Source organism: Copadichromis virginalis, linkage group LG7, assembly GCF_057382275.1.
Source record: "Copadichromis virginalis isolate Kocher_CV1m ecotype Utaka linkage group LG7, C_Virginalis_male_GT1.1, whole genome shotgun sequence".
Taxonomy (NCBI): domain Eukaryota; kingdom Metazoa; phylum Chordata; class Actinopteri; order Cichliformes; family Cichlidae; genus Copadichromis; species Copadichromis virginalis.
In genome coordinates, this window is record NC_140624.1 from 11,702,406 (window position 1) to 11,721,274 (window position 18,869).

The 18,869-nt window shown below is 41.8% G+C and overlaps 1 protein-coding gene across 2 annotated transcripts in view; it reads left to right on the top strand.

The window, feature by feature from the left end:
* mctp2a (multiple C2 domains, transmembrane 2a) overlaps positions 1–18,869 on the top strand; it is a 33,522-nt gene extending 14,653 nt beyond the window's left edge. For both annotated transcript variants that reach the window (XM_085461749.1, XM_085461750.1), the window contains exons 18-23: positions 6,988–7,107; positions 8,927–8,968; positions 13,485–13,594; positions 13,725–13,834; positions 15,805–15,902; positions 18,054–18,869. In XM_085461749.1, coding sequence (XP_085317875.1) covers positions 6,988–7,107; positions 8,927–8,968; positions 13,485–13,594; positions 13,725–13,834; positions 15,805–15,902; positions 18,054–18,113 — 540 coding nt within the window. In that variant the 3' untranslated portion in view covers positions 18,114–18,869. The remainder of the gene's footprint in view (positions 1–6,987; positions 7,108–8,926; positions 8,969–13,484; positions 13,595–13,724; positions 13,835–15,804; positions 15,903–18,053) is intronic.

The following is an 18,869-nucleotide window of genomic DNA, read 5'->3' on the forward strand; positions in this document are numbered from 1 at the left end:
TAAACAAAGTTTTGGCAAATCCTCATAAACATTTTCATCAGTAAGTGGAAATACAAACATGAAATTTGGATTTTTTTTCCTCCCTTCTTCTTGTTTATGCTACAGTAATGAGCTGAGGATCTGGGCTTTTAAAGAGTTTGACAACAGCATGTTCCTTTCTCTGAGAGAGAGGGAAATTTGACAGCTAAAATCTTCATAAAATAACTGCCTTTAGATGTGCTTTTCACTAAGACTGAGCGAGATGAATGTGCTATACATCAGCAGCGACTGCAGAGGGGTCACCCAGAGTTCTTTGCTGCACGCAAGGATACCACCTGTAGATGGAGCTACAGCACTGCTAGAAACATCAGCGGTGGCGCTGGAGAGATCAGATCACTAACTTTTTCCCAACAGGAGCCATTCGTGGGAACAACTTGGAGTGAAATCTTCCATTCTGTGCATTAAACCAAAAGACACAAGTTTCTTCCAGGAAAAAAAAAGAAGAAAAAGATGAAAAAGAAAGAAAGAAATGAGCGCGTATTAACAAGCCAAATTAATCTGGAGTTTAAAGTTGAGAACAATTTTGATTTAGATGAAATGGTTGAAAGGTAAAAAAAGGAGGGGGATCATTTACACTTGAAAGCTTATTTTGAGCTTTGCTGTCATTAGACCGTTTTAAGTATTTAAGTAGAATTAATATTTTAACATATGAGGTACCTCATCTGTCAGGACTAACTAGAAAGAAACCTGTAAACCTTTCGTGAGTATTTGAACCATTTTCTTTTCGACATTGCCAGGTAACAACTGCTTTAGACATCATTTGACGGCCTGTGAAATGCTGATTGCCTCACATCACACACTGTAAAGATGGCATTTGATGAATGTTTGATGCGGTGCAGCTGTAAACACACTTGGCAGCTGCAGCGGGCGCTTTTTTTTTTTTTTTTTTTTTTTTTTTTTTGTGGGCTGATAGAATCATCGTCGTCCCAGATGAGGGCAGGACGGGGTCAGATCTGGCTCCAGAGGTCTCAGGAGACCACCTGTGTAGAGCAACAGCAGTCAGAGCCATTAACCAGAACACCAGCCTGGCCAAGATGAAGGCCACAATCAGAGTTGTCATAATTGTTCTTGTTAACACCGTCCCTGAATATGAGATGCTCTGTGAGTCTTGGATGTGCTCTTTTGTGGTTTACTGCATTGCGGCGTGCCTGGGCTTTTTGTGAGAAAAGCAAGAGGTCCGCGTGCGCCTGTGAATCGTCTCCTTGTTTCTGCTTTACATCTGTTTTCTCTCTGTTTGAAAAAGTTGGAGGCCTTAAAGGAGTGGTTTTTTTCAGTCTCATGAGGGTTACACTCTCCATCTCTGTGGCTGTGGGAGTTCTCACAGGCTGTGCAGTGGGAATGTGTCTAGAAGGGAGAAAAAAAATGATGGCAGCGATGGCGGTGTGTGTTCATGGTGTTTTAGCCCGAGATCTATTAATTATTAAATGATAGTCTGTGACTACTTGCAAACTGCTCAGCAGTGCCTCCTGATTTAACACGCTATTATTATTTATCTGCCCTCAAATAGCTGAATTCAGTGTGTAACCTTGGAACATGTCACGTTATTAGTGGGATTAATAAGCTTTCTGTGCTAACGTTCACGTCATTAGGGCTGCGAATGTTTTATGTTTTAGGACATTCAAAGTTGCCGGCGCTCGTGAATTAACTGAAACCACTGCCGATCATTACAGTTAGAAAACAGCATGAATTCACTTGAAAGTTTTACTAAGTAGTTACGGTATTATGAGAAGGCAAGATTTTGTCAGTGCATCTGTTGCGCTTTGTTGTTTTATATTATGCATGTTTTCAGCCTAGTTGAAGTATGCTCTGCATTTGACCCCATTGTCTGCGCCGTATCATCACCACCTTCCCACTCACAGAGGACACCTCTCCCTGTGCAGCTGAGGTAGCGACCTGTCCACCCCTGTGTGTGGCTGTTTCGGGGCTGGTCTTGGCCCCGACGTGAGCTGAGCTGACAGGGAGAAAGAGTCGGTGCCACTGCCACCCAACCCCCCCCCACCACACACACACACACACACACACACACACACACCTCCTCAGGGGAGAAGGGCTGCATGGCAGATCTGTCACCCGGGAGGTCGCTCAGTGTTAACGCTCCCGACACGGATTAAACACTAGTGGCCAGTGCCGGAGTGCGGGGTCAGCGTAGCCACTACTGACAGGCACCACGGGGCCCCCGCTGACTGCCCCGCTCCAGCCTGTACTGGCGCTACTCTGGCCCTGGCATGTGTCAGACAGGCAGGGAGACAACGGCCAGAAATGTCCCCGTGTGCAAATGCTAATGCCTCGCATTGCACAGCTGCTCTTCATAAGTGCTTTGATGAAGAGCTATCACTATTGCATTGTACCGTGCAGGCAGACTTACAGGCTTATCATTCAATGCTAATCATTTGGGTCTGACTTTGAAAAAGTACTGCACACAGATTTGATGTCAGTTGCGCTGTATAACACTATATTTAGGTTTTGAGCTTTCCTAAGAAATGTAATTGTTTTTATTTACTTGGACATTTATAATTAAAATTGGTACCTTTGTACTATTTATACCCTATCCTGAAGAAAAATGAATATTAATTTTAAATAATATTTAAAAAAAAAACAGTCAGTTTTGTTTCTTTAGGTATGTAAAATAATGTTAGTATATACTTATTTAAAAATTTTGTTCCTAATTGTGTCACACTTTGCAACTCCCACAAATGATTTCACTCTGCTTAAGAGGAACATGATTTTTTTCCCCACCGTATCGCTCCCTGTTTCAAAGGTAGCCCCTTTTACGCTCACTGTCTCTCTCTTTCCCTCCCCTCAGTCGATAAGACTTGAGCTGAGGGTATGTGAAATATTTATTCAGCGTTAGCTCAGAGCACTATGGCTGCCCACACACTCTACCTGCCCTGAAGAGAAATCTTATCTGTGCTTCCTCTGCCTCCGACACCCCCTGAAAGCCTGTCCCCACACTGGCCCGAGCTCAACACAAATTACATGTCTCATTGCTCTGCATTTACAGCTACTTTAAAGCCTGCCGCGCCTGTCCCCCACATAAGCCCTCTCATCCAGACTCTGTTTCAGCTCAGCTGAAAACAAAAAAACAGGACTCGCATGAGCCGAGTTGCTACTTATGCCTTTGATTCATTATTTTTATTTTTGTTTGTTTGGGGTTTTTTGTATTGTAATTGAGGTCTTTCAGATTCATTTTACTGCCCTTGATTTCACAAATAAGAGGACAATTTTAGTCACAATAAAAATTATTCAAGGTTTTGTAAAAGTTCCTAAGATTTTTTTTCATGACTTAATTTTATGATTTTACTATTTGTAGCGTTCATATTTTGCCATTAATCACATATATCAATTATGTCCTTTTTGGTGTCTCTCTGCCACACACACACACACACAGAGACTACCACACACATTCAGACACAAACCCTGCAGCCTATAGTCCGTCTTAAACTCTTTCACTGTATGTTCACGTAATCTGGCATCCGTCCACAGCCCCCATGACTGACCCTCATAATGCTGGCTGGCGCTCTTCTCGCTTTGTTTAGCTTTCCAAGTGGAGTGCAACTGAAGAGAAATAGTGAAGATAGAGCCAAGATTAAATCTTTTGTGTTTTTGCTTGGTGCATAGTTTAAAAATAAGGGTATTTTTGAAATGTACCACACTGAGGGGAGGGGGGAAAAGCAGCTTTTATTTATTTTTTATTTTTTTAAACAGAAACAATAAGGATTTTGTGAAGGCCCTGGTCCTGTGACATTACACTTATTTGGATTATCAACAGTTTTATTTATCTTATACTGATATCAGGCCTATATTTATAGTCTGTCTGCATGAACAGAGCATTTGGCAGCCTGGTAGTCTGGCGGTGTGTCTGCCAGTCAATGGTTTAGGTTGGTAGATCGGGCCACCCCCTGTTAATCAATTTACAGTGATAGAAACTTATATAGAAGGTGTCTTTGTCCCTTTGTTCTTGCTACAGTCCCTTCTCCCTCTCCAGGGAGAGTGTGGGTGGTGGAAGCTACCCGTGCTTGCTCAGCTTTAAGTTATTTTATTCACACTTTTAATCGCTGAGTGCTTTATTATTAGGTGCTGGATTCTGCTGGCCAGGGGATCTGCATGAGAAGGCGCAGAATGCATTTAGTGGAATCATATTAATGGCACTATAAAACAAATCTGTCAGGCTGTTCTTAACCCTCCTGGCAGAATTGCTCTGCCCAGGGTTGCCCCCTTCTCCAAGCGCTTACAGGTGGCTAAGGAGAGTGCATCTCCGTCATCTACTCCACCGTGTGCTAATAGTTTTATTAATTCATTCTTTTTTTTCTCCCTAGGCACCATGTGCATAATCATACAGACATTTTTCAGCTAAATGGTGTTTGTCAAGGGAGGTTTCCTGCATTAGAGACACTCCTTCCAGACATACATACCAACACTTGTTCAATTACAAGTCGCTTGTTATCCAATTTTGCTGTGGGTAAACCGCAATGCCCAGGTATATCATTAATTATTACTACTCTGGCTTTCATTTGCTGCTTTGTGTCCTTTTTGGTGAAATAAATCACCGTTTAAGTATTTGTGCAACATATTAGCAATGTCATGCTGACAAAAAGACGATTAAAATATGCGGCTGGGCTCGGAAATGGAGCTGAACGCAATTAAAAACGAGATTATTTTCCTACAAATTTACACTTACTTTTGAAAGGCTGCACTTTGTCCAATATGTCCTTTAATCACTCAGCTGCTTGCTAATAAAACATAAACCACTTAAGTGGGGAATTAGCTCCGTCTCCATTTCACAGAAACTCTGTAGAATGTGCGGAGACAGGGGGAAGGAATAGCCCTGCCTCCTCTCATTACTGCAGAATATCTGACGGCCAAGTCTCAGTGTGCACACCTGAGTGAAGGAATCTGAGCGCCTCTCCCAGCTGTTTCTCTCCGTCGTTTTTATTAGTGTTAAAAAAGCATGTAAATCCTGAACACATGGGTTGACATACCATGAGGGAGGAATTGAGAAGATATTTCTGACAGTTTTGGTTTATACCCTCATTTAAGCACTCAGTTTAGACACAAGGCATTGTATTTCTGTAGGCTTTTATCTTGTCCACTGAGCCAGAACGCTGTGAGAAGAAATTTGCATTAGTGGGCGATTATGAATACCTGTGACAGATTCTCTCTGCTGGCTCCCTGGGCGGAAATGAATTGGCTCCCTCTGTTGACTTGCACAGGAAGACAGAGACCAAGCAATTAGACTTTAGTGGTTAATGTAGAAGCTTTTGCAGGGAGGGCAAGGAGGTTCAACATTCCTGCTGGGCTTGTGTCAGTTTCCAGGCACACCCTCCCTTCCCCCCTTTTTTCTCTTTTCTTTTTTTTTTTAATGAAAATACTGGGAATATGACAAGCTACCTGTCCACCAGCCAGCAGAATTCCTCTGGGGTGAGGGGAGCATTTCTTTAGATTGCCTCATGGGAACTCAGGTGACAACACATGACGTAAGTTATTCATAACCGAGAGGAGATGTAGCGCAGCTATATCTGCACATCATGCATATTCATTGTTTACCTTTTTTTAAAATCATTTACCAGCTCTAGTTTGTTTTTGTGTACGTAATTCAAATGAGCTGTAACAATAACACATTGCTTATATTGTTCATTTTTTGCATCTTGGTGATCTTACTGCTTTCTGCACGGCACTTTGGCCCACTCACCCCTCCCACCCAGGTTGCATAGAGGGGATAATAAGCAGTACAGTAGCGAAGCCCAGGGCTCTTGGGCCACAGTGTTGTCGGCATTAGTCACGGTACACGTTTCCCTGGTGGCTGTTTGAACCTAGGCCTGGTGTGGCAATAGGTAGACTGCCCCCCAGAGCAACATGCACAGACTCCGCATGGTTGCTGTGACAGGAGCAGTCTGCTGTTTACAGGCCTGCTATTGGGGCCTGAAGGCCTCAGTGCTTCACATCCTGTCTCGAGCTTAACTCGAACATATTGTTCATACTCTAAGCAGCCTCCAGCTCTTTGAGCCTAGACTGCACACTGTGACCGTCGTGTGGGTTCAACATAGTAGTTACACTACGTTTGAAATGGACGTGAAAGCTAATGTAACTTTTGCAAAGGAAGCATTAATTACAGAAAAGGTATACGCAAAATTTCAGCACGCAAGATGAATTGTGGTAAATAAAAGTGGGCCATGTTGGGTGCACTGGCACGTATTCGCATTTTATTACATTTTAGGACATCTAATATAGCGTGTGGGGGACATTTAAAAGTTTTTTTGATTTCATCCATGTCAACCTGCTGGTGTGATCCTCCTCAAACATTCCCGATCATTTCAGTTGGAGGCAGACTCATTAGGCTGTCACTAAATGGGTTTAAATACAGCCGTCCAATTAGTGCTCTGCTGTGAAATGCAGTGGGTGTGCTGCAACGTGCTTAGCACCACTCCTTTACAGAATTATGAGGGATTACTCATTCAGTGTGATCCATCTTATTTCTACCAGGGGTCTTGGCTTTTCTCAGTATCATTGCCACGGAGGGGGTAAATGTTGCAAATGCTTTTCTAGTTGCCATATGTGCTTCGTCAGAAAGCGTTCCTGTCTCTGAATCTAAGAGGATTTGATGTGGATGTTAAAAGGCAGCATATCATGCCTATCCATGTCAGACTTTCTGTTCAGCAGTAAGGCACTCTGCCAGCACAGTGCTATTTGTGTGTATACTGCAAATAGGATTTCATGATATTAAAAGTTGAATGTCTTTTACTTTCAAACTGCCAGGGGTAAAATCTGTTGCCACTGGCTGTAAATCTTACGAGCTTAGTACTGTAGCTGTCATCAAGAAATTTAGGACGTGATTAAAACCATTATATATTTTGTTCTGTGAAAAGGTTTGCTGAGATTTGAAAGCTGGGTGAGGGTACAGTGGTGTGTGCTGTGTGCTTTGCTTTATACTGTCATGTTCTCTCTCCTCAGATCTTCCTCTTGACAGTGTGGCACTGGGAACTCTTCATGCTTCCCCTCTTCCTGCTTCTCCTCATAGGCTGGAACTACTTCCAGCTCTCAACAGGAAGGGCCAGCTACAACCAAGACCTGGTAAGCGATGAGGACTCGTAACTTCAGTATTTTCTTCAAATGCATGGTTTTACAGTGCAACAGTTTGTAACAAGTTAAATTGATAGTTCATCTCAAAGTCAATCACATTTTTTCTCTCTGCCCTCCACTGTGCTTCATCCATGTAGATTGTTTTGGTGTGAATTGCCCTGTTTTGGAGCTATCTCCTGTAAGCTGCCTTCTTTTTGGCACAAGATCCTCAAAGCAGAAGAACAAAATGTGACCTGGTTACTCAAAAACACTCCAAAAATGATTCTTTGTGCTTATGTGGCAAAATTACATTTCAAAATTTACATTGAATTAAATCAGCTTTTTTTTTTGAGTGAAGATTCACAAACCTTGTTGTGAGCAGATTTTAAAACAGTAGCTATTTTCTTTCTACGATCTACATCTGCCAACCAAAAGAGTCAAGCAGCTAAAATTACATCGGAATGGGAGGGGACACTGTGTTTACATCCTGCTGTGCTGTCACCAGCACAAGCAACTCGCCAGGGGTAGACGGACTTTCTCATGTGAGTGATACGGTTGGTTTGTATAGTTTGGTAAGAGCGAAAACAGTTTCCACATTAAGCTAAGAACAATGTTTTTGGATTTTTTGAATGACCAGGTCCTGGTGTGCGGAAAGAGACATTGCTGCATAGTTCTTTATTTTATTTTTTGGTGCTTTGAGAGACTCGAGATAAGTGCCATCTGGTTTCATTCTACTCAGAAGAAGGCAGACTATCACTGAAATAATATTTGTGAATAAAGGAGGACTACAGCTGAGATAAATGTGTACATTTGTGTATATGTAAATTTTTTTAGGGGGGATTTGTCCCTTTAACCCAGCGGTGGAAGGAATTAATTTCCTTTGGTGCACATGGGGCATAAATACAGCAACATAAATCATTACTTTTTGAGCCACTCCCCAAAAAATATCTTCCCCAACACTACAGTCAGTTGTGGCAGCTTTCCACTGTATGCAGCTCATAGCTAGTAACATTAGTTTCTATGTTGTCTCCAAATACAAAACCTCAAGCAGCAAAAAGCCACTCAAATGAAGTGACTATGAATATGCGATGCAGCTTACAGACTGCTGATATTGTTTGTCCACATCTGTAGGTGGAAGACTGTAGGTCTTTCAACAGTGTTATCTTTTCTCTATCTAGTCTTATGGAAATTATTCTCGCCCTACACATGCTTGTGAAGGTTAATGCTGTTCACACTTCTGACTGCCCCCCAATTTCACTGTGTTGTAAGCCTTCTCACTGGCCAGCCAGGGGCCTGGCCTCCTCACGCACCCTCCCCAAAGCGAAATCTCTGTCCCAGTCATTGTGTTTATGGCTGCTGGCTCAAGATGCCATCCCTGGGCAATGTTAAAGCCCAGGATCAACCTCATATCCAGTGTGGAGCCTCTGTCACCCCCATGTGACCCTCTGGCCGGCAATGACACAACTCTGTGCCCAGGCAATGCCACAGCGCGCACCACAGAGGGGTCAGGGATGACTTGATATAAAGTGATCTAGGCAACAACATCCAAATTAAATGTGTTTTTTCTTTCCTTTTCTGTTTTTCTGTGTGCTTATGTTGTGAAGAAAAGAGATTGCTTTGGTGTGACAGTGCTCTTGTGAGGAAGGCCCTTTTTCACCTCTGCTTTTGTGTGAGGTCACCCCTGTGATGCAGTCTCTATGGAAACAAGCCTCTCCCAATAGGGGTGAATGTACTCAAAGAAAATTTCATTACTAGGTGTTTGTTAAAAATGCTCCAGTGCCCACATGTCCCATTCGTTGGAACTCACCCTCTACCCTTTATTTTCTCTTAGGTGAACATGACCATAGGTGACGACGAGGAGGAAGACGAGAAGGTATTTTATGTTGTCTCCTTCTTGCATTTTAAGGGATAACTTGTTCTGCTAGAATGCTATTTCCTCTCAGTTTCACTATGAATGTAAATACATATTTTAGCGCATGCTGTTTTAACATTTCACTGTGATTTTACACAACGGCTTGAGCAAAAATCCTTTAAATATTTTTTTCTGAATAACTAAGGTTAAATCAAACATGGCGATGCGTGCATGCTTGTGGCAGAGACAAACCCGATTCAACCAAATAGCTGTGATTCTTTTGCAAATTTCTTCTCAGGAAATATTCAGACAAAATAAAAAAGCCACACGGGTCCTAGTCAGTATTTTAGCATAGTCACAATGACAGCTCTCTGAAGCTCTTTTCCATATTTTCATGCATTCAAAGTCTGTGAAACAGTTGTAGCACAAAGCTCTTTGTTCTCTTCCTCTGGGCACTCAGTATCAATCCTGAATGCATTGCACAGAGTTTCTGCAGCACTCTACAAATCCAAACCGCATCATTAGGTAGATTTCGAGTCCGCTTTTGGGGACAAAATAAGTAGATTTTCTTATGTCATCCTTTTCTAAAGGGAGAAGTTACACTGAGTATGATCTTTTAGAACGGGATACAGTAACAAACACATACCACACCCCAAAAGGTTATCACTTATCTTCACTTTTCCTTTGTGAGAAATCATAAATAATAATGACATCGCTTGAAAAACAGAACAACAGGAAATCTTTAAGTAGCCTGAAAATTATACTTCCCACAGCAGATAATATTCAATTATACTCAACCCGCTGTTTTTTTAGTACAGAAGGGAAAAAAGTTAACAGGGATGTGTATTATTGCTTTATGGCAATGAAGTGTGGAACTAACGCAAAGCCTCCAAGCAATGACCCCTGTGCTGCGTGTCTAGGCCCAGGATTCATATCCATAATGTGCTCAATATATTCTGCTGTGATAACCAGGGGCTACAAAAAAAAAGCCAGCTTTGTTTAAAAACACAGGCACATCCTGCAAATCCTGTCTGAAAGGACGGGCTAATTCACAGATGAAACTCGTGTGATATGTCTGCACATACAAAGTGGAAAACCCACACTTCCTATCACAGCTACTAACAGGCAAACCGAGGCTTAAACAAACAGCGGCAACGCTGAGAGAATCCGGCATTTTATCCACATTGAACTGGGAACTGAATTGACCAAATCATCATTACATTACGAGGTCAGAAAAATCATTATTGGTTTCACCTTGAAACTTCAACACATAAGCGAGAAATGTCTCTTTTTTTCTCCCACAAACTGCTTTGGTTTATGATTCTCTATATATACACCATGTGTTTGCAAACTCAGCCTTCACCTCTTAAAGCTGTTTGAAAGGTTTTTCCATGAGCCTTCTAAGCCCTTTCACACTCAGAGGAAATGAAATATCTCCTTTCATTTACTAATTAAGCAGTCACCCATGTTTGTTTTAAGCTGTCAGCTTTAATTTAAAGTGGCTTATTTGAAAGTCTTGTTATGGTCTTGCTGTCACTTGAATGCGATATCATGCAGTTAGATCAAGCAGTGTAGCTTTACACACCCTATCAAAGTCTTCTTTAAAAATATTTGGGGTTAAAGAGTGATCAGTGTTAAATTTGATGACTTCAAAGCCTCACTTTTTCCCCACAGTCTCTTTTCCCTCTGAGAAGGTTATGATTACCACTCAAATATGTTTTTATCTCCCCCTCTTTTTTCCCCCTTGAGGAAGGAAATATGTAAACCTCAGTCAGAGCGGCAAGAATGTGAAGGCATGACGTTAAAGAGAGACGAAAGGCAAGGCAGCATTACAGCAGGATAATACAGAACAGATTCCCTGCCTGTGAACAAATCTGTCCTCAGGGAAGGAGAGGACTTACAAATTATGTGTGGCCAAAGTGACTTCCCTTTGGCCTTAGGTATCAATGGAGCACATAGACAATATTTAATCATAACATAAAGAAACAGAGAGGCAAAACAAGTCCATAGATCTCCAACAGAAACGAACAGGGAAGAGGAAACAGCCTGTACACCCCCGCGTCCAAGTCTGAGGTTGACTTGCTCGCAGAACCCAGCCCAGGGGAGTTGGTGGGGGGGTGAGGAGGTGGTTGTGGGGGTGCTAGACTGGGCTGCGGGGTTACTCCATCACTCACCCGATAGTCCACATTCACCGCTGGGTCTCCTTGAGCACGCCAGCCAGACAGACTGCCCATGTCGTGATCTGTGATGTGCACGTCGTGCTGCATGTGGACCCAACATTACATTAAAGCCCTATCTCAGCAAATTGTTTGTTAGCTTGTTTCAGGAACGCAGGTGTTTTTTGTTTAGAGAGATTTTGTATCCATGTCAGGAAAAAAAAAAGAAAAAAAAAAGATTCAGTCTGAGAATTCAAATTTGGCACCGTTTATTCTAATTAAAATGATGCTAAATGAGCTTCCCCCCCCCCCCAGCTTTTGATAGCTCCACATGTCTGTGAGAGCATGTTTACCTTTGTGTGGGAGATCAAATTGGTTCTCCATTACGGCACCTTAAAAGGAAGCTTTTACAATTTTATCTGAAATGAGACTATGATTTCACACAGGTTTTCTAATCAGTAGACATTTAGGCCTCGTTTAGTCCATTCCCAGTTCAGCCATCCTTTCCCATTTAAGAGGGAGATCTTTTATTTATTTGTTTTCTTCGCGCTCAAGTACATGCTTAAAAGAGAAATGAACAAAGAATATCATCACATGATTAATGTAGGAAGGACTTCAGTTTTGGTCGCTAAGGAGATGGAGGATTTCAGGAATCTTAAAGCAGATGAATAATGATAATCACGAGAGCTCTGCCTCTTGATGCATACTTCAGAGCACATCTATTTGTCTGCTTTTTCTTTTAGAAATGAAAGCCAATATGGTTTTCTCTCTTTTTCTTTTTTCTTTTGGGGCCTAGATTTACCTTGCGTGCGTATCCGTTGTAGATAAATAATGCTTCGTATCTCATACTGTAATATATTTGAATTCCAAGTCATGTAATTGGGCTGCTTAAACAAGTTTAAATGGAAATAAGGAAAGGAATGCCTAACTGACGAGGCTCCATATCAAATGAGCTATCATTTGATGTGTGGCTGTCTAAGTCCTGCAGGAGCTTACCAACACGGTTCGTAATGGCTTTTAGCAAACTCTGAAGATGTTCCGCGCCTTCAAAATAAACTTGAAAGCGTCCCCAGTCAGCTCAACTAACACCTGATGTGGAGTAAAAGACACTCAGGATGGTTTCCTCTGTTTCCCGGTGCAGTGAGGGGGGAGAGCAAAAACGAAGCGTGCACACAGATAGTCGTCTTTCCTCATAATGAGACCGTGAGATGTTAATCTCACAGAAAGCATATTTGTGATAGTTTTTCCTTTTTTGGACAGTGCTAGGCCTTCAGTGTCTGTCCAGATCGGAGCCCAGTGGGGGAGGCTCCGCTAGTGTGGGAATTGCTCTCTTCCTGCGCCTTTCGTGGAGGAGAGTGGGCCCAGCAGTGGGGAGTCTCTCTGTGCTGGCAGACAGCGTGTTCCCAGGGGCTGCCTCATGAAGCTCTGATAAAGGCACTCTGTCTGCGCCCTGTCAATGGACACTGGCTGTTGCTTCAGCTGACTTGTAACACAAACATATAGACATCCTCAAGCCTCCTGTTAGGGTCCATTAGAGCAAGCCAACCACCCCCACCCCCAACACTCTCATCCCCCTTCTCACTCTCCCTCTCCCACACTTCTCTCTGTCATCATTCCTGTCATTATTTCCTCCTTTTGATGTGAGGCTCCTCAGCCCTCTTTAGCTTGTGTTACTCGTGTTATCTCTAGTCTACTTCTCTGCCCTGGAAGGCTTCACAGTTGCCATTATTTCCAAGTTTGATGCAATCACGTTTGCTTCATTTCAAGACAAACAGCCCAATCCGCTCTCGTTCTGACTTATTGCTTTTCCACCTTGTTTATTATCTCAATGCATAAAAGCAAATAGCGCGCTTTGCGTCGTGATGGTTGTGATAATATTCGTGCGTGGTGTTCTAAGCAGGTTGAAGTGTGTGTGTGTGTTTTTTGTTGTTTTTTTGAGAATGTTAGGATAGGCTAGGAAGCAAAACGCGTTCAGACTCGTCCTGTGCAGGTTCCTGGAATAAAATCGCTCCTAAGTTGTGAGGCCCCTGCACTTCTTGTCTAGGTCGTCTAGTCTGTCTGATTGCAGATGGCCATTTTCTGTACTTTTCATCTACCGGAGAGTCTTGATTGTGCTGCACTTGTGCAACAGCTCCATTGTGTGTGACGGACAAAAGCTGAAATCTCTCAGTGCTCTGAAGCTGTTATGTGGATGGCCGAGTCTGTCTCATCTTCAAAAGCATAGTCTGAAGATGTACAGTGTTTGCTCATTACGGGCCATTCAATAGATAAATCACACATAATAGCACAGCAGAGATAAACTGGTCTTTGTCTACTCTGCCCAACAATTGACATACAGTGTACCTCATCAGTGTCTGTGCATTTTTTTTGTTTCACTTTAGGAACCCGGAAAAAAGGGTTTGATTGATAAGATATATATGGTGCAGGAAGTAGTGCTGGCTGTCCAGAACGTTTTGGAGGAGATTGCAAACATCGGGGAGCGAGTTAAGAAGTAATATGACTATTTCATAATTACCTGCCAAATATCTGGATTTTATTATACATAATACATTTAAATTACTAACATTTTATTGTTGTAGTGTATATATAAAACTTAACTGGACATGTTATTCTTTTTACAGCATATTCAACTGGTCTGTCCCATTCTTGTCGTGCTTGGCCTGCTTGGTGCTGTTTGTGGCAGCAGCGCTATTGTATTTGATCCCACTGCGATACATTGTACTGATATGGGGTAAGTACCACATGTGGAGAAAAATCGCAAGCATGTTTAATTCACAAAAGATACTTAATACCTTTTGTTATTTGATCCACTTATACATATATATAAAACCAAAAATATCTCTACAAATATTATAGAAAGAAATATATACCTATATCATCTTTGCAAAACACAACTTCTTTTAGTCTTCCTAACTGTTAATCCATGATTTAATGAAGTACACTAATTTAAGAACTATGCCATCTCAACACCTCTGCAAATGCACAGAGATCAGACAGCTGCAGAGGTTTGCTCTGCCCAGTGTGGGCTGATGTAGCAGAGCCCAGCAGAGGTATGACCGAGGGTTTGTGTGAAAACAAAGCAGAGGTAGAGTAGCAAGCTGTATATAATACATGATGTCCTTGGGCAGTCTGTAGGCTCCTGGTCTAGCCTCTCATTATCTGCTGTAGTCATAGAGAATAGACCGTCATCTCAGTGGTCAGGGAGATATGCTGCCCTTAACAGGCTCTCCTCCTCCAGCTGTAAGCCCACAACCACTGTACTTCCACACTGCCTTCAACACAATCAATACCAAAAAACCACCATATCAAACAAAAAACACACAGTCTGAGACACTCCTCTGCCTTCCCAGTTAACCCCCATCTCTGTGGTTGCAAGGCAAGCCTTTCAAGTTTCTTGCACATATTTAAGTCCTTAGGTTCTTTGTCTGCATGCTGAGGTACAAGCAGTACTGAGCTGTGAATATAATGGTCCCATTACAAGACCCAAGAGATTTTTTTTCCCTCTGTGGTATGGAACTATTTGTAAAGTAAATATAGATGTGCACAAAAAGATCATATTGACGCAAACAAAAGTGGAAAAAAGTTGTTATAACCGAGTACCTATAGTTCAAATTAAAGTAACTGCTAACACTTTGTAACTACTATTAATGAATAGTACATTTGTGGGTAATTAAATATTTTATTCTTAAATGAGATTCAGATGCTTTAGTAAGCTAAAGCTAAAGTTGTTACATAATCTTTCACTTGTTTATAAAATTACTAATGCCAATGGGTTAATAACTGATCTTTGAATCATCTTTATTGTGATTTTACAACAACCTGATGCATGCATGTTCAAAAACGTTATAACCGATTAATGAATGGTTAATAAATACTGTTTGAGTGACTGATAAACACTTGTCATTGATTAGTTAATGCACAATTTTACACCCATTAAATGTCAGACGTGCCTAGATCTGTGAAAAAACTTTTCTTCCCATAAAATTTTGACGCTATCTCCTTTAAACTTCCTGCTTTTTTTAAACTTTACTTCCTGGATATCCTGTTCTGATGTGTGCGTATGTGACACCATTACAGTCTTCAAACTTGCACACTGAGCAAATAGTAAATAGTAATTTATATGTCGAAGGGTAATACTGCTGTTTGGAAGTTGCGTCTCCTGGTATAATCCAGAGACCATTATTACCCTTTGTGGAAGAATCTACAGGGTTCAGTCGGGAAGATGTTTAGCATTTGTTTTTGAGAGTTCTACTATAACATCCTAGGATGTCAAAGGGGAGACCATTTGGCACTGAGGTTCTGAAAAGTGATTTGCGTCTACTGCTGATTCAAAATCGTTGTACACCACCTGCTCTACTGGTGATTTGATAAACTGGATGCAGCACACACTGCGAATGTGGTCAGGAGTCCTTCTAATAATTACAAATAAACTTTGTTAATAAAGGGTAAGATCATATTTGAATAATGTTCCTTATGTACAACTCATCCACTTAACACACTGTTTACTGCAACAGCGACACCCTTCTTGCACATGTTCTTTTTCAGCTATTACTTAAACAAGGTGGGGAAATTCTGCACTGATAGAGTTGCACAACTGTTTTTTTATTATAGGTGTTATTTACAGTACAAAACTATATAAAACTATAGAAACTTGTGTCCTGTACGACGGCTTTATTTAATAATGCATTCCTGTTTTCACAGGCATTAACAAATTTACCAAGAAGCTGCGCAACCCATATAGTATTGACAGTAATGAAATACTGGATTTCCTCAAGAGGGTGCCTTCAGATGTTCAAAAGGTAAGGTCCAATTTTACATACAGATATGGAGAGAATTCCCTGAAGATGTCCGCATTATTTGCTGTACCAGAATTCCCAAGTGTTGCAGAGATATATCCTCTGGCTTTGTTTGATTATTAATGGACACTCGCCTTTAAAGCGGGCCTGCCCCAATTATTCCACAGTGCAACTCCGTGTAGCTGCTGCATTGCCCGAATAAGGAGATGCTCAGATCTCTCCTCAGCCATATTGCAGAGGCCTTGTCCGTTATTAGCAATTTTGCACGGCTGATTGAAGCGCTGTGACATAAAAGCCAGTGATTGGCTGCATGCCGACAGAGAGGGCTCCTGACGTGTCTGGCTGTTGTGTCAGCAGAGAAACTCTGATGTGGCCCCAGTCACTTCAGGGTGGTAGAGTCAATTAATGTAGTTGCGAGCCCCAGTCGACTTGCTGGGTGCCATATGTGATTACATATTAGCCATGGCTGATATGTCATTTGCATTTACATCACAGAGCTGAGAGGAGCTGTCAGGGTGTTATAAGTGGCGCTGGGTGCTCGGCGCTCTCTGACTGAGGATTTTGCTTAGCCAGGAAATGAAGTGCCACACAATGCCTTTATCTCGCAGGTAACTCACCAGACAGAATAGAGCGAGAAATCCTGACAGTCTGGATCTGGCAAGGCACTCTCACCCTAGTCTGTTTCTCAGCTGCACCCTTGATGTCCTTCTGCAGCAAGCCATTGCTGACTTCTCTGTGATGTTGGAGGGAGCCTGTGTTGTTTGAGATTTGGCTGACTGAGTTGGCAAAACAAGGTGGTGAATACATTTTGATTCAGAATCCTTTGTATGTCTTTTTCCCCCATTGGGATACACTATTTGAGCTTTGAAATTGACTCATTTTCAAATCCCATAGAAACAATACTTTTTTTTTCCCTGTTTTTTTTTTTTTAGCCTGGATTAAAAGAGGAACTACATCTTGAAAATAGCCTCAGTCATAAAAAAAGGAAACAAAACACTCTTAAGATTAATCATAAGTACGTTCCATTATGCGCTGTGAAAAATAACCTTAACATCATATACACAGGAGACCCAAAAACAATAAACCACATATTGTTTTTTTTGTTGACTTAGAACTTCAATCCTCAGATAGGTGTGGACACAGAAGACCACAAAGGAGGAAAATTGACTCCTGTCTTTCTTGCAAATGTGACTTGGCAATTAGTGCTTGTGCACATCTACAAAGTCCGCCTCAAACGGGGACTTCTGACAACACAGTGTCTGTCTTGAAATAAGAAGCATCTGTCAGTTCTGAGGACAGTTTCATGTTCTGATGCAGGAGGCAGTCACTTTGTTCCCACATTCCATCTCCCATTCTAATAATGGAGAGCAGCTAATTAGCATAGAGTTCTTACCTTTATTCAACAGATTCACCGTATTGTTTGAGCTCAGCGAGCAAGCTTCAAAGCAAGTTTTCAAATTCCAACTTGTCTTTTCAGCTTACCCTATGATCGGCCCTCTTTGGCATATGATGGGAATTTTGGTGGTAATTTTAAAAAAGACAAAAATTAGCGTCCGAATAAACCCGATTCATATTTCGCAAGCACATGCGGGAATTTATGGATGAGAAAGTGTGTAACATGAGTTGAGTTCCTTGAGTTTAACACTACATATGTAGCCAGGAGAAAGAACAAGGTCTTAAGTTCAAATATCACATTTCAGGTCCAGTTTTAGCCCGGAGAAATTAAAGTCACTCAGAGGTTTGCAAAGTCATAAAGAAACTTATACATCAACTTGTGTTGGTAGCGCTCAGCTTAAACAACACTAAACACTTACAAAGTTTTCTTTAGGGGACATAACTTACACTGAGTGATTATGCAGCTCGCAACTCCCTCACTGGCCTGGCTGGCAGGTCATCTCAGCAGTTGATGTCTGTTTCTAATATTGTGATTGTGGTGCAGAATGAGGGGGGCGTTCACTGGTACAGAACCCTTGACTCTTCAAATCCTTCCTCCCTGTGATTAATCCCCTCTGCTCCTGTGTTTAAAAAATGATTCATTACAGGCGAGCCTGCCTCGCTTTCCCCTGCACCAGCTCTCCTCAGGGGAGCCATTACCGTGCGCTCCACTGAGCTCGGATTACCTGCCTCTGACCAAACTCCTGTTTGTTTTTACAGGTGCAGTACAGTGTGCTGAGAGCGCCCACCAGCCAGAACCAGGCGCGGAAGAAAAAGTAAGCTCCGCGGACACGCTGGATGAAAGGCTGGTCTCTTTCTAAATGTGGCATGATGCAATCCACCTGACAACAATGCTCCAGTGCCAGCAGAGCCCCTGACCCCGTGCACCCCATCATACCACCCTAACTCTGCTCCCTGCTGCTGAGGGGCAGCTAGCCGCTCTCTGGCTTGTGTGTTTGCCACCCCCCTGACAGGGGCTGTGAACTGCAGCCGCTAGGAGGGCAGCACATGGCGCTGTCAATCACAAGCTTGGAGGTAAAGAAAAAAGAGCATTGCGAGGCTCAGCCTTCATCTTTGGATATAATTTAGAAAGGAATGAAAAGCATCTGGGGCTTTTTTTCGACTTTGGTAAAACTGAGAAATTTGCCTTAAAGAAAAGAAAATACAAACTTAACAAACCACTGCAATGTTCTTTTTTTCTTTATATGTTCATTTAACTAAAGGTCACATATATTTTAAATAACTGTGGTGAAATAATATTTTTTGTTTATATTTAAAATATTAAGGACAGAGTACTGAATTTATCTTTTTTGTGGTATAGATTTGCTTTATTTAACGTAATCCTACAAGCACTCCTAATTTTATCTCAGAAACAAATATAGTCATGAAATGTATTATTTCCAACTTGCTTGGCTTAAGTAAAGTTTTTGTGTTTCCTGTTAAATTCACGTGCAAGTTTTACCTCCTAGCATCGTGTCTGCATCATCAAATGGAGAATCTGCAAGAATCCTGAATAAAGAATCTTGATCAGTTTGA